Source organism: Alosa alosa, chromosome 2, assembly GCF_017589495.1.
Source record: "Alosa alosa isolate M-15738 ecotype Scorff River chromosome 2, AALO_Geno_1.1, whole genome shotgun sequence".
In the NCBI taxonomy this organism is placed as follows: Eukaryota; Metazoa; Chordata; class Actinopteri; order Clupeiformes; family Clupeidae; genus Alosa; species Alosa alosa.
In genome coordinates, this window is record NC_063190.1 from 4,945,001 (window position 1) to 4,957,906 (window position 12,906).

The 12,906-nt window shown below is 44.7% G+C and overlaps 1 protein-coding gene across 1 annotated transcript in view; it reads left to right on the forward strand.

Moving 5' to 3' along the window:
- frem2a (FRAS1 related extracellular matrix 2a) overlaps positions 1-12,906 on the forward strand; it is a 45,153-nt gene that overhangs the window by 29,549 nt on the left and 2,698 nt on the right. The window contains exons 7-21 of the mRNA XM_048237733.1: positions 537-686; positions 1,706-1,915; positions 2,199-2,396; positions 2,759-2,923; positions 3,434-3,616; positions 3,876-4,006; positions 4,467-4,640; positions 5,778-6,081; positions 6,489-6,620; positions 7,100-7,431; positions 10,355-10,547; positions 10,952-11,056; positions 11,494-11,618; positions 12,055-12,189; positions 12,612-12,738. Coding sequence (XP_048093690.1) covers positions 537-686; positions 1,706-1,915; positions 2,199-2,396; positions 2,759-2,923; positions 3,434-3,616; positions 3,876-4,006; positions 4,467-4,640; positions 5,778-6,081; positions 6,489-6,620; positions 7,100-7,431; positions 10,355-10,547; positions 10,952-11,056; positions 11,494-11,618; positions 12,055-12,189; positions 12,612-12,738 — 2,664 coding nt within the window. The remainder of the gene's footprint in view (positions 1-536; positions 687-1,705; positions 1,916-2,198; positions 2,397-2,758; positions 2,924-3,433; positions 3,617-3,875; positions 4,007-4,466; positions 4,641-5,777; positions 6,082-6,488; positions 6,621-7,099; positions 7,432-10,354; positions 10,548-10,951; positions 11,057-11,493; positions 11,619-12,054; positions 12,190-12,611; positions 12,739-12,906) is intronic.

Sequence of the window (12,906 nt, forward strand, 5' to 3'; positions counted from 1 at the left end):
TCCCTGTTTAGCTATGTTAACGGTGCTATATCTCACTGGAAGCCAGAATTATGCAACACTAGTTGAATTAATTAAACGCGAATTAATAAAAAGTGTAGCAGGAAATTCTCATCTGACACTCGTCATTTGTCATTTGCATTTAGATTCAGTGTTTCTCCATTTGGCAAAGGCTGTTATCCTGCAGATTTAGAATGGAAACTGAATCCAGCTGTGCCAAAGAAATGATAAAACTGCATGTTTAAGTATCTGCTTAAAGGCCACTGACTCGTAGTTTTTGTCATGTTTTTTTTTCTGTTGAGAATCCCACAGAATAGTGTAGCACTTCAAATAGCTAACAACTGATGGCAAAGATTTATGTTTTTTTTTTATTATTTTAAAGATTGCTGAAATATTTTCACACAAAAACATGTTTATGACCAAATTTGTTATGCTGTAACGTATTTCTCTGACCTAGTGAAGATGATCAAGATGGCGTAGTAGTTGCTTTATTATGCTTTATTTTTGATTGCCTTTCTCTCTCCCTCACCTCCTCTCAGCTCCTGTGTTCTATTTCGGGGAGATGGAATACTCTGTGGATGAAAGTGCTGGCTATGTGGAAGTGCGAGTTTGGAGGACAGGAACAGACCTCTCCAAAGCGGCTGCGGTTACTGTCCGGTCACGCAAGACTGACCCCATTTCTGCCGAAGGTAAAGTGGACCGCCATGTTCCCTGTGACACAAGCAATTTAACATTTTTGGACCACCTACTCTAGGAACAGGAATCAAAGGAGTACCATGCCTGTGGTCCTCTATGTGAGATGAACAAAGTTGTCTTGTCAGACAGCTAATTCAGAGCTTTCATAGGCTTATATCTCCCACACAGAATTGCCCACACACATCTCATTCGGTCACTGATATGTATTCAAAAACGGAAAGCACATGGAAACAGACAGACAGGGATGATTGTCTGTCCGAACCCCACCTACATAGTTTGTCCTTTGCTATATGTACACTCAGATCCTGGATCAGTGCCAGTTAGATTTTTTTTTCTTTAAGAAAATCCATGTACTTGCATTTCAATCCATAGCTCAATTAATCTACCGCATTGCAGTGAACTGGAAAACGGAGCTGTCCCTGAGAATAATTTCATGCATGGAAAGTATTTGTCAATACATTGGGTTCACTTGATGTCAATACGTTGGAATGTGGATGGGGATTAATCTGTACCATATAAGTTAGACTTCCATCAGTCAGCTGCAATGGAAACAGATCAGCTTGTCTCTGCTAATCTGCAACTTCTCTCTCTCTCTTTCTTTCTTGCTGTCTCTCTTCTCTCTCTCTCTCCCTTCTTCTCTGTCTCTCTCTGTCCATCTCTGTGGCCATCCTCTGTGGCCCCAATGACTCTGCAGTGCTTGGAGCTGAGCGACTAATCCTTTTTTATGGCACTTGCAACTCACTGCACTGCATCGGGCAGGGGAAGCTGAAAGCCCTCCTGTGTGATTGGATTTTTGATCCTGTGAAAAATGCCACAGCAGCATCTCTCTCTCTCCTACTCTCTCTCTGATACACACACTCAAATACAATTTTTTCTCAAGGGAGAACAGGAATGAAGAATTGTGGCACTGTGTTGGACTAACTTTGTCATCTCTCCAACCTTGGCTGATATGTGTTTATTGTAAAGTTTTTTTTATAATGTTTATTTGTTTGTGTTTGTCTTTGAAACATAGCTGGTCAGGACTATGTGGGCATCAGTCAGAATTTGGACTTTGCACCTGGGATCAACATGCAGACGTTCCGGGTCACCATCCTGGACGACCTGGGCAAGCCTGCGTTGGAGGGAACGGAGAAGTTTGAGCTGGTCCTGCGCTTGCCGTTCAACGGCGTCATCGGAGAGCCCGGCAAGGCCATGGTGTTCATCAACGACTCTGTGTCCGACTGTGAGTGTAGTCAACTGGATGACTATGAATACACACACACACACACACACACACACACACACACACACACACACACACAGAGAGATAGGTTTATTCCGTGAGTGGAATGCTATCATACACTTATTGTGACATCTGTTCTGAATATGATTCACTTAAATCAAATTATGAAAATTAACATCAGATCATGCATTCAGCCAACAAGCACATTTGTATAAATGACCCAAATATTGCACTCCAGATCTGCTTGTTTGACACCTTCCTCTGGTGTTGGCTGCTCCTCTAGTGCCGCAGATGCAGTTCCAGCAGGTGCTGTACACTGGTCAGGAGAGCACCGGTGAGATCTCAGCCGTGGTCAAGCGCAGCGGCGACCTGAGCTTCACCTCCAACGTGCGCTGCTACACCCGCCAGGGCACGGCGCAGGTGGCGGACGACTTCGAGGAGAGGCCCAACACGGACAGCTCCATCATCACCTTCCTGCCAGGTATGGTCACCACACGTACAGTACAGTCACCACACATACAGAGTGAGAGTAGGGGGACGGGTGTGTTGTATGTAGGTCTCCACAAGCCAGTATCAAATTCTGCTTGAGGCTGAAGGATGTTTGTTTTTGAAATTGGATCACAATGGGGGGAAAAATGCTTTCAGAGCATTCAAACTGATAATGAAGTGTTGAAACTTTAATGTGAAGAACTAGCACCTCCTATCAATCTTTCAATTGCGTTTCTATTCTTGTTATGATTGAATTGTGCAATCATGCTGACAGAAAGTTGGTTTAAAAGTGACATCTTTCTCTGTATTTGTGTGTGTGTGTGTGTGTGTGTGTGTGCATGTCCATGCATACAGGTGAGTCTGAGAAGCCTTGCGTGCTGAAGCTGGTGGATAATCTGCTCTTTGAGGAAGAGGAGGAGCTAAGACTGCGGCTGGGGACGCCGAAGAGCAACTCTCCTTTCGGAGCCAGTGTGGGCCCTCAGGAGGAGACCCTCGTTAAAATCCAGGACTCGGACGACAGTAAGAGCTCATATTCCACTCTGTTAAAAGAGCATAGTACAGTAATCTACCATATATAGATATAGAATTAAGGGTCGTTCACACCAGGAATGATAACTAAAGATAACTATAACTGTAACGATAAAAGTATCCACACTTACTAACGATAAGGAAAGTCTCTCCTCGTGTTGATGAATGTGATGGCTTTAATTTGATGGATTCTGATTGGCAGCTTTTTATCGTTCTCAAAATCGCTCTGTAAGTGATTCCCAACGATACTGTTCTTCTTGTCGTTATCATTATTAAGGTATAAGTTTATGTGTGGACGTTGTCATTCATATTAGCTAGAGTGATATTTTACTGTTGTCGTTATAGTTATCGTTCTAGATGTGAACTGCTAATTAGTGTTAAATGATTTATTTGAAGAGCTCAATTAAAGAGCTCAATATTCTACTGTGTTGGAGACTTGATAGTTAGCAGTCATAGCCATCGGTCACTATCCTGACCACCTTGTGTCTTGCGTCTCCACAGAGCCCATCATCAAGCTGGGAGAGATCAAGTTCAGCGTGAATGAGCCAAAGGAGGCTGGTCAGGTGACCGTGGTCAAAATCCCCGTGCTCCGAGTCGGTGACACCTCCAAGGTGTCCGTGGTGAGAGTACACACCAAAGATGGGTCAGCCACATCTGGAGAAGACTACCATCCCATCTCAGAGGGTAAGGAACCACAGAGGTCTACATAGTGGTTATGCATGCAGCTAAATCCCTTAATAAACTTCATTCATATTTAACCCAGTGATACATAATACAAACCTACATGTCCTCTCTAATGTTACCACAAACATGCATAAAAGTGTGTTTTTCCTTCACAGATTATAGAGCACATATAAATTCAGATGCAGAGAATGGATATACAGTATAATGTACTGTCCGTATATATGAAATTCACACTGCTGTCTTGTGTTATCTGTGTAAGACATTGAGTTCAAGCAGGGCGACAAGGAGCACGTTGTGGAGGTGGAGGTGCTGTACGACAGTGTGAGGGAGATGAGGGAGGCCTTCACCGTCCACCTGAAATCCGACGAGAACATGGTGGCTGAGGTCCAGGTTAGCGAGGATCCTTTTATTCCACGTATTGTTTCGTATCGGAGAGTTTCAGCTCGTCTGCTACACTCTCTGCCCTTGAGATGCTCCTCTTGTTCTTACTAATGATCAGCTTTTTATAGACGCGCCAGACGCCTACAGTAGAACAACTACTTACTTAGAACAATAGATTCCCACATCAGTAGAGCATTTATTATTCCTGCGACCTCCAAGCGTTTTTATTTATTCAGCATGCTATAAAGTTTACATAACCCACAATCAAAGTTTATTTCCAAAAAGTACAAACTGTGGGGAATTTGCTGGCTTACTGTTTAAATCATGTTGACATTTTGCATATGAACTGAACTCAGATAACTTCGGGCTCCACTGAACCTTGTAGCATGCGCAACCCAGCATCAATCTGTCCAACTCGCCTGTGTGATGTTTGGCATGACTGGACTCCCCGGTGTGTTTTGTTCGACAGATGACCAAGGCCATCGTCTACATCGAGGAGACAAACAGCATGGCGGACGTCACCTTCCCGTCGCTCCCGCGCGTCGTATCCCTGCTGCACTACGACGGCGTCAGAACCAAGAGCGACGTCGGGTCCAAGGAGAACCTCCAACCCCCTGCTGGCTACCCTGTCGTCTGTGTCACGGTACGCTGATCAAAGCCGCTCCGCACCCAAACACCTGTCTGTCACGATGACTGGAGCTGTCGCAGAGCACTGATTCTGAGTAAAGAAAGAGAAACGTTATGATATTGGTACAAAAGTATGTTGCTCGCTGTGCGTGCTTGGGTCTAATAGGTAATGGGTCTTATTTGCATCTAGTCTACATGTACCTAGAGACACTCCTTAATTGGGAGAAAAACATCTTAGATGAAGCCAATTTGACTAGAGCAAAGGCTTTTCTCAAAAAATATTCAAATATATAAATAGTTCAACAGTAGACATGAGCCAATGTGTTGACCGCCCCCTCATCTGCTGGCTGATCTGCTCACCGGGGCCGAAAGGGGCACTATCACCTGCCTGTGGACTTATTGAGTGTTTTTTGTTTGTCTTTATCTTTGTCTGCATGAGTGCTGAGTCTGTTTGTTTTATGTCTGGTGTTGTTCTGTAAGCCTACTGTCTTTGTAAAGACAGGCTTGCTTTACTGTCTCTGTCTATTGGTCTGTCTGTTTATTTGTGTAGCCTATGTCTTGGTGTGATGTCACAGGTACGCTGGTGATTACGCCGCTCTGTCTGGCACCTGTTTTGTGTCTTTTGTTATTTTGTAAATTGTTTGTTTATGTCTTGATGTCACGGGTACGCTGGCGACTACGCCGCTCCGTCCAGCATTGTTTGTCTTTATGTGTCAATGTCTTGTGTGTGGAGCGCTTTGGATTGTACATTTTATACACTTGTACACTTCCTCCTCTATACTGTAGTGTATGTTATCTTATTATTTATTTATTTTACTTTGTTTTATTTTATTTTATTTATAGGCCCAGACCTATACCTATACTTTTTTCTCTCTCTTTTTACATCTTGTTACTTGTTATCCGAGAGTAAATAAAGGTTGAATGAATGACTATAATACTTATATGCTGTAACAGTGGGCTAGATTGGTAAATACAGTATTCTGCTGTATTTATCCCCACTAGAGAGCAAGAAAAAAATAGATAGACAAAGTGCTATCAACCTTTTACATTTTGCTATATGCTTTAGCACTTCCCTATGTCTATTTTAAAATCATGTTTCACACTTCTAAACATCGCTGTCTTTTTCCTCTCACCTCCTCTCACTCTCCTGCAGGCTTGTAACCCGCGCTTCCCCGACTACGAAAAGACGGGCTCCATCTGTGTGAGTGAGAATATCAACGACACGCTGACGCGCTACCGCTGGCTCATCAGCGCCCCCGCTGGGCCGGATGGCGTGACCAGCCCCATGCGCGAGGCCGACTTCGACACGTTCTTCACCTCGTCCAAGATGATCACGCTGGACTCGGTCTACTTCCAGGCCGGCTCGCGGGTGCAGTGTGCTGCCCGCGCCGTCAACGCCAACGGAGACGAGGGCCTGGAGCTCAGCAGCCCCATCATCAGCATCAGCCGCGAGGAGGGTGAGGAGGCACACACACACACACACACACACACACACACACACTCTCTCTCTCTCTCTCTTTGAACATGCCACTGGAAGATGGAAAATTCTGGCACATTCTGACTCATGCTGTGACTGCCACTGTGACCATAGATCATCGATGCAAAATACAACCAAACACGTTGAGGTGTTGAAGTTGAAGTATTCCGCTTTTCTCCGAGACACACCATTTACATTTATCTGACACATTGATCCAAAGCGACTTACAACTGTGGAGTGACACCACAGTAATTAATTGTCTGCCATTCCCCCCATCTCTGTAAGAAATCGTCCAGAACATGTCCAGAACATGCATCTTTATTCCTATCAAATCCTCTGCACATCATTTAACTGATGCCCTATCTTGGTTTTTTTTTTCCACCACAGGCTTGTGCCAGCCTCGTAAAGTGGGCACGGTGGGCGCCGAGCCGTTCTCTGCCAAGCTACGCTACACGGGCGCAGATGATCCCGAGCACGCCAACCTGATCAAGTTGACTGTCACCATGCCCCACATCGATGGTGAGAACGAGGGCATTCCCTCCTCCAGCTGTTTGGCAGCATGACAAAAACGCAAGACCTAAAGCCAAGACATTTGAAACTAATCCCCTGAAAATTGCTGCTGCCTTTTACTCAATTCTGCTTATAAATCCCTCCCAACATTTCCTCTCTTTCTCTTTGTTTCCTTTATCTCTCTCTCTCTCACTTTTCCTCTCTCTTCTTTTGTCTTTCTTTTTCTCTCTCTTCTTTTGTCTTTCTTTTCCTCTCTCTTCTTTTGTCTTTCTTTTCCTCTCTCTTCTTTTGTCTTTCTTTTTCTTTTTTCTTTGTTTCTTTCTTTCCATTTTCCCCACCTCACCCTTTTCTTTTCTTTCATTGTTTTCCTTTTTCTTTAAATCTTTCTCATTTGTTTTTTTTTTCTTTCTTTCTTTCTTTCTTTCTTTCTTTCTTTTTCTCTTCCCCCTCTCTTTCTCCATCTCTCTTTCTCTCTCGTTCTGCATCAGGTATGTTGCCTGTCATCTCGACGCGCGCTCTGTCCAACTTCGAGCTGACCCTCAGTCCCGACGGCACGCGCGTGGGCAACCACCGCTGCTCCAACCTGCTGGACTACAACGAGGTGAGCACGAGCTACGGCTTCATCACGGAGGACACGCGCAACCCCGAGAGCATCGGCGAGACCTCGCCCTACCAGTACAGCTCCGCCCTGCGGGGCGCTGGCGCGCTGCGATTCTACCGCAACCTCAACCTGGAGGCCTGCCTGTGGGAGTTCGTCAGCTACTACGACATGTCCGAACTGCTCACCGACTGCGGAGGCTCCATCGGTACCGACGGACAGGTGAGTGTCAGGTGAAGGTGCCCATGAATTGGGCTGCCAGCAATGCCATGGTTAAGATATCTGGATGATTTAATAGTTTGAAATGAAAGCTAAAACTACGTTACTGTATACTGCTTGTTTCTGAACATTCTGTGGATATTTCTAGGTCATCTTTGAACGATTTGAACTCCACATAGCATCCTAACAGAAGCCTCTCCCTACTGATCAATGCCCAATGCCACATTTCCATCCAAAATGATCTATTTGTAGGCTTCAGATCCTTCAGCATTTCGATAGCTCATAATCAGTCAATTATTAATATGTTTTCCAGTCAGCCTCTCCCATATGATAATTTCTTCAACTTGCAAGATATCCACTCTAGATGTTTATAAATAAGTGCTGACAGATTTTCATAAACACGATGATTATGCAGATGGTGTTGTCTAGTGTCTCCTGGGTTTCAAAGCACCTCTGACGACACACAAGCTCATGAATATTACACTTCACCTCTCCCATCCCCTGTCCCACTTTGTGGTTCACTTCTAGTCAGCAGACTGTTTCGGTGCAGATCATAGAGGTGTATTATGAGCACAGAGTCCTTTGTAAACAGTGCCTCGTGCCGGCAGGTGCTGTGGGGATCAGGGTTGCTGTTGCTTCTGTTGTTGTGACAGACATCACCTCATTCCTCTGGATGCCCCGCAGATCCTTTCTTTACTCTGTCGCTGTCTGCTCTTGTTCCCCCCCCTTTTCACTCTCTGTCTTTTATGTTCTCTCATTCACTACAAACACACATACACACACACACACACACACACACATACACTCCCTTGTCATCTCTTGCGTAGAGGTCATGTCTAATTGTCCCTCCAGACCTTTGGTTGTTAAATGCGAAATGGGATATGATCAGTGGGGATTTGGTGTGCTTAGTGGCCCATGGTGGGTTCATTAGGGCAGATCAGTGTCACTGGGCTGGGGATACTCTGTCAGCGAGGGCACACAACTGGCAGGGGGCCGTCTCTTCCAGACACACTCACTCTGCACAGCCGCTACTTTTGTGATACCTCCGACAAAAACAACTCGAAAAAGATTCCCAGAAGGCAGTGTTTTCTTGTTTATATATATATATATATATATATATACTTTATTTTGTTTTTCAGAGGGGATTCAAGTTCACACCTTTCATTCTGCTGAGGGTTGTTTTAGGCAAAGCTCTGGTTTTAGGTGATAGAGTGTTATTGGTGTCTGGTTGTAAGTTTGCATCACACTGTTTGGCAATGTGCTTGTGTTTTTTGAGACTTGTTAATTCACTGTGTGACATTGCTGAATATTTAACAGAGATGTTAAAAGGGAATCGCTGAAGACAGCTAATCATATTTCTCATGGCAAACACTTGACAAATAGTCACCTCAGGGTTGACAGCCATTACCAGAATAACACAGATGAACAGAGACCTCTAGTGGCATTTTGGAAAGCAACCAATTGGAACTGACACATTTGCTAAAATTGTTTTACAAATTTCTTTGGATGTTTGCAATCATTCAAAAAATGCTATTTATGAAGTATATGTTAGTTTCAATAGTGCACTGACATTGCTCACTGCCTGGAGTCATTAGGTGGGAACAGGTGTGCAACCATTCTGTGCATTGTGGTACTCCATATCTCACCGCACCAGGTGTTTGGCCATGACAGAGTGGTCTGTTAGTATGAGGAATTGCCTGAGGACAGAGATATATCCAAACAGCAACTATGAAATCAATATGGTGCTGGAATGTATGCAAAGTGCATGTTTTGCCTCCAAATAATTACACCCTGTTGGAAAAAATGATGTGACCTGTTTTCGGCTGAATTGTAATAAGTGGAGTTTATGACCAGGTAACAAGGATACAAGGAAGTTTATTGTCACATGCATATAGTTACTGGAAGTAAGAAATGAGGTGAAATTATGTCTGTCAGCCTATTTGTGCATTTATGGGCAGAGGGGTGGGGGGTAAAAAAGTGCAGTAGAAGAGGGGTTTAGTAGATAAAGTGGCAAGGGCTGCATAAGAAAGGTGGGGAGGATGGGGATGGGATGGGGGGGGGGGCACCAACAAGGAGCACCCAAGAGCAACAGGGGCAAGGAAAAACTCCCTTACCAAGGAAGAAACCTTGGGCAGATCCACGGCTCAAGGGGCTAACCCAACTGCCAGGGTCTTGGTGTGTGTGTGTTGGGGGATGACAGGGGAGATGGGATAGTGTGCTGTGTATGTGGGGAGAGGGCAGTGTGCAATATGTGTGTTGGAGAAGCTTCCTCATGAGACAATGTGCTGTGTATATGGGGGCAGTGTGCAGTGTGCTGTAAGTATGTTGGGGATGTGTGTTGGAGAAGCTTCCTGATGAAATAATGTGCTGTGTATGGGGGGGGAGGGGGCAGTGTACTGCAAGTATGGTGAAGGGACTTACTATTACAAGCAGAGTACTGTATGTATGATGTATGTGAGTGATGACAGTGAAGATGTGTGTGTGGGCGGGAGGGGAGTGGAGCAATGACTGTGTGTGTGTGTGTAGTGTGTGTGTGGGCAGGTGGGGGCAGTGTGCTGTAAGTATGTAGAGGATGTGTGTTGGAGAAGATCCTGAAAACAATGTGCTGTGTATGTAGGGGGCAGTGTGCAGCAAGTATGTAGAGGAGGCTTACTGTAGCAATCAGTGTGCTTTATGTATGTGAGGTGATGACAGTGATGATGTAAGTGTGTGTGTTGTGTGTGTGTGTGTGTTGGGGATGGGGGTGGGGGGGCAGAAAGGCTAGGCAGTGTGTAACAGTGTGAAATGCAACTCTGTAGCATTAGTGTGTCGCCTGGTGACTGAATGCCCTCTCACACACTGATGAGTGTGTCTCTGTGTGCGTGTGTGTGTGTGTGTGTGTGTGTGTGTGTGTGTGTGTGTGTGTGTGTGTGTGTGTGTTGTGCAGGTGCTGAACCTGGTGCAGTCCTACGTGACGCTGCGTGTGCCCCTCCACGTCTCCTACGTGTTCCACTCGCCTGTGGGCATCGGCGGCTGGCAGCACTTTGACCTGCAGTCCGAGCTGCGGCTCACCTTCACCTACGACACGGCCATCCTGTGGCAGGACGGCATCGGGAGTCCACCACAGGCAGAGCTGCAAGGTGAGGAGAGAAGGAGAGGAGAGGAGAGGAGAGGAGAGAGGCTGGGATAGAGTGGACAACATAGTTCAGTTGTTATCTCTGACATACTATACCTTTTTTTTTTTTTTTTTGCATATGGACATTTTTACTGCTGGTTTGTATATGGGAAATATGGGACGCTAGTGCGACGTGCCTACTGTAACAACGGCCCATAGCTGTTGTAAAATCAGTGTAACCTACGGCCTCTCGGGGCTTATTGCTTAATGATATGCTGGAAATATTTTGATATTTTCAAATGTTCATAAAACGCACAGAATAAGGGCAACTGAGTTGTTTTGATAAAGTTGCTGTGTCTTGAAATCACAATGATGGTCTCAATGAGATACGAACATTTGAACATTGTGTCCTTCTGTGTCTATCTCTAGGTGCCCTGTATCCAACCAGCATGAGGATCAATGAACAGGGGCGCCTGGTGGTCAACTTCCGCACTGAGGCCCGCTTCAGGGGCCTGTTTGTAGAGTCCTACCCAGGTGAAGCCTACAGTGTGCTTGCATACGTTACATCACATACATTACATAATACAGGCAGCACATAAATATTCATAAATATTCTTTTGGTTTAGCAATGTCTGGTCATTATGTTTTTAGCACCCTGGAAGTGCTAAAAACATAAACAATGATGACATGCAGTCATCAGTGTTTCATTTGCCATTTTAAACATTTTTAAGTGTACATAATAATATTGTTTTATTGTCGGTTAAAGGGAGCAAAGGGCATTACAAGAGAGAGGAAAAGAGGAGTATGTAGAACACTTCAACCACCTTCTATATTTGTACTCTCATCTCCATTGTTCAAGAACATTGATATCATATTTTTAAGAAGATAGACAGGAAGTGAGTGGGAGAGAGATGTCATATTTTCATGAATTTGCTATTGATTTCCGATTCTGCACCTGTCTTTTCACTCAGCATCCAGCAGATCTATGGTCATGAGTATAGGCCACCCAGGCCTGACCTTTAACCTTTCACTGGTGCGGACTGAGCCCACATACCACCAGCCAGTGCAGCAGTGGAACTTTATGTCTGACTTTGCTGTAAGTTTCTTTCACATCCTGCAACAGAAATGAGTTGTGATGACAGCCAGGGCTTATTCAAGTGCTTGAATTTGCATTCTGTTGTCATCGAGTGCTAGCTCTGTAGCTCAGAGGTCTAGACTGTTGCTCGTCAGTTCAGAGACCTACTTTGCAGTCCTGCAGACAACATCAACCACAATAGCAGGCTCATATTAAACATTTTCTACAGCACATTAGCATAGATAGATATTGCTATGCATATCATATGGAACATTTTAAGATCTTATCATGAGGCATTTTCCAAAATCTCTATGTTAACTACCAAAGCTCTATGTCTGTTTATACTAACATGACATTGTGGCCTATGGATTCTATTATTGTAATTAATAGATAATTGTATCTGGCTTTAGCTATTGATCTTGTAGACATGTGCTTATGGTAATGTGATGTTTTTCAGGTGCGCGACTACTCGGGCACATACACTGTGAAGCTGATCCCCTGTACGGCTGCCATGAATGTGGAGTATTCTGTCCCTCCTGTCTGTAACCCCAGGGAGCCCATCACCTTTGACATGGACATTCGCTTCCAGCAGGTAACTAACGGGAGAAAATCTTTAGGGGCCTGACACTACACGTCACCCCAGGCCCTGCCCAACATTCCTGGCCTTCCAGAAGTTATAATCCCTCACATAATCCAGGGCCGCTGTCCAGAAACATTCAGGGCTTCCCAACTCTTTTGACATACTTTCCCAGTAAACAAAACACAGGGTTTAGTGCCCAATAGTTTTCCAATGAGGTTAGGTTACTCAGAATGAGATTTGCAATAATGGAAACCCATAGCCCAGTTTGGTTTCAGTAGACCTGCAAAGTGCAATAACACATGAACTCTTAGGAGTGTGAGTGGTTACTAGGCATATAGAAGTGGTTACTAGGCATATAGAAGCATAATCATGAATGCATTTGATACAGAGCCCGATTAGACCTTTGTCTGATTTTGCTTTCTGCTGGTCTGCAGGTGAGTGACCCCGTAGCTGTGGAGTTCAGTCTGAACACGCAGATGTTCCTGCTGTCCAAGAGGGACCTCTGGCTGTCCGACGGTTCCATGGGCTTCGGACAGGAGAGCGACACCGCCTTCTCAGAGGGTACCTTCAGAAAAGTTTTGAAATCCTTTATGCACACACTTCATCCATGTGCAGCACGGGTGATGTTGCATATGAACGTTTGAAGACATTTTGTATCATAGACTTCTGTATGCTGGTGTTATTTAGCCGTAAAAGAAATGAAGGTTTCTTCCAAACAGTTAATACACA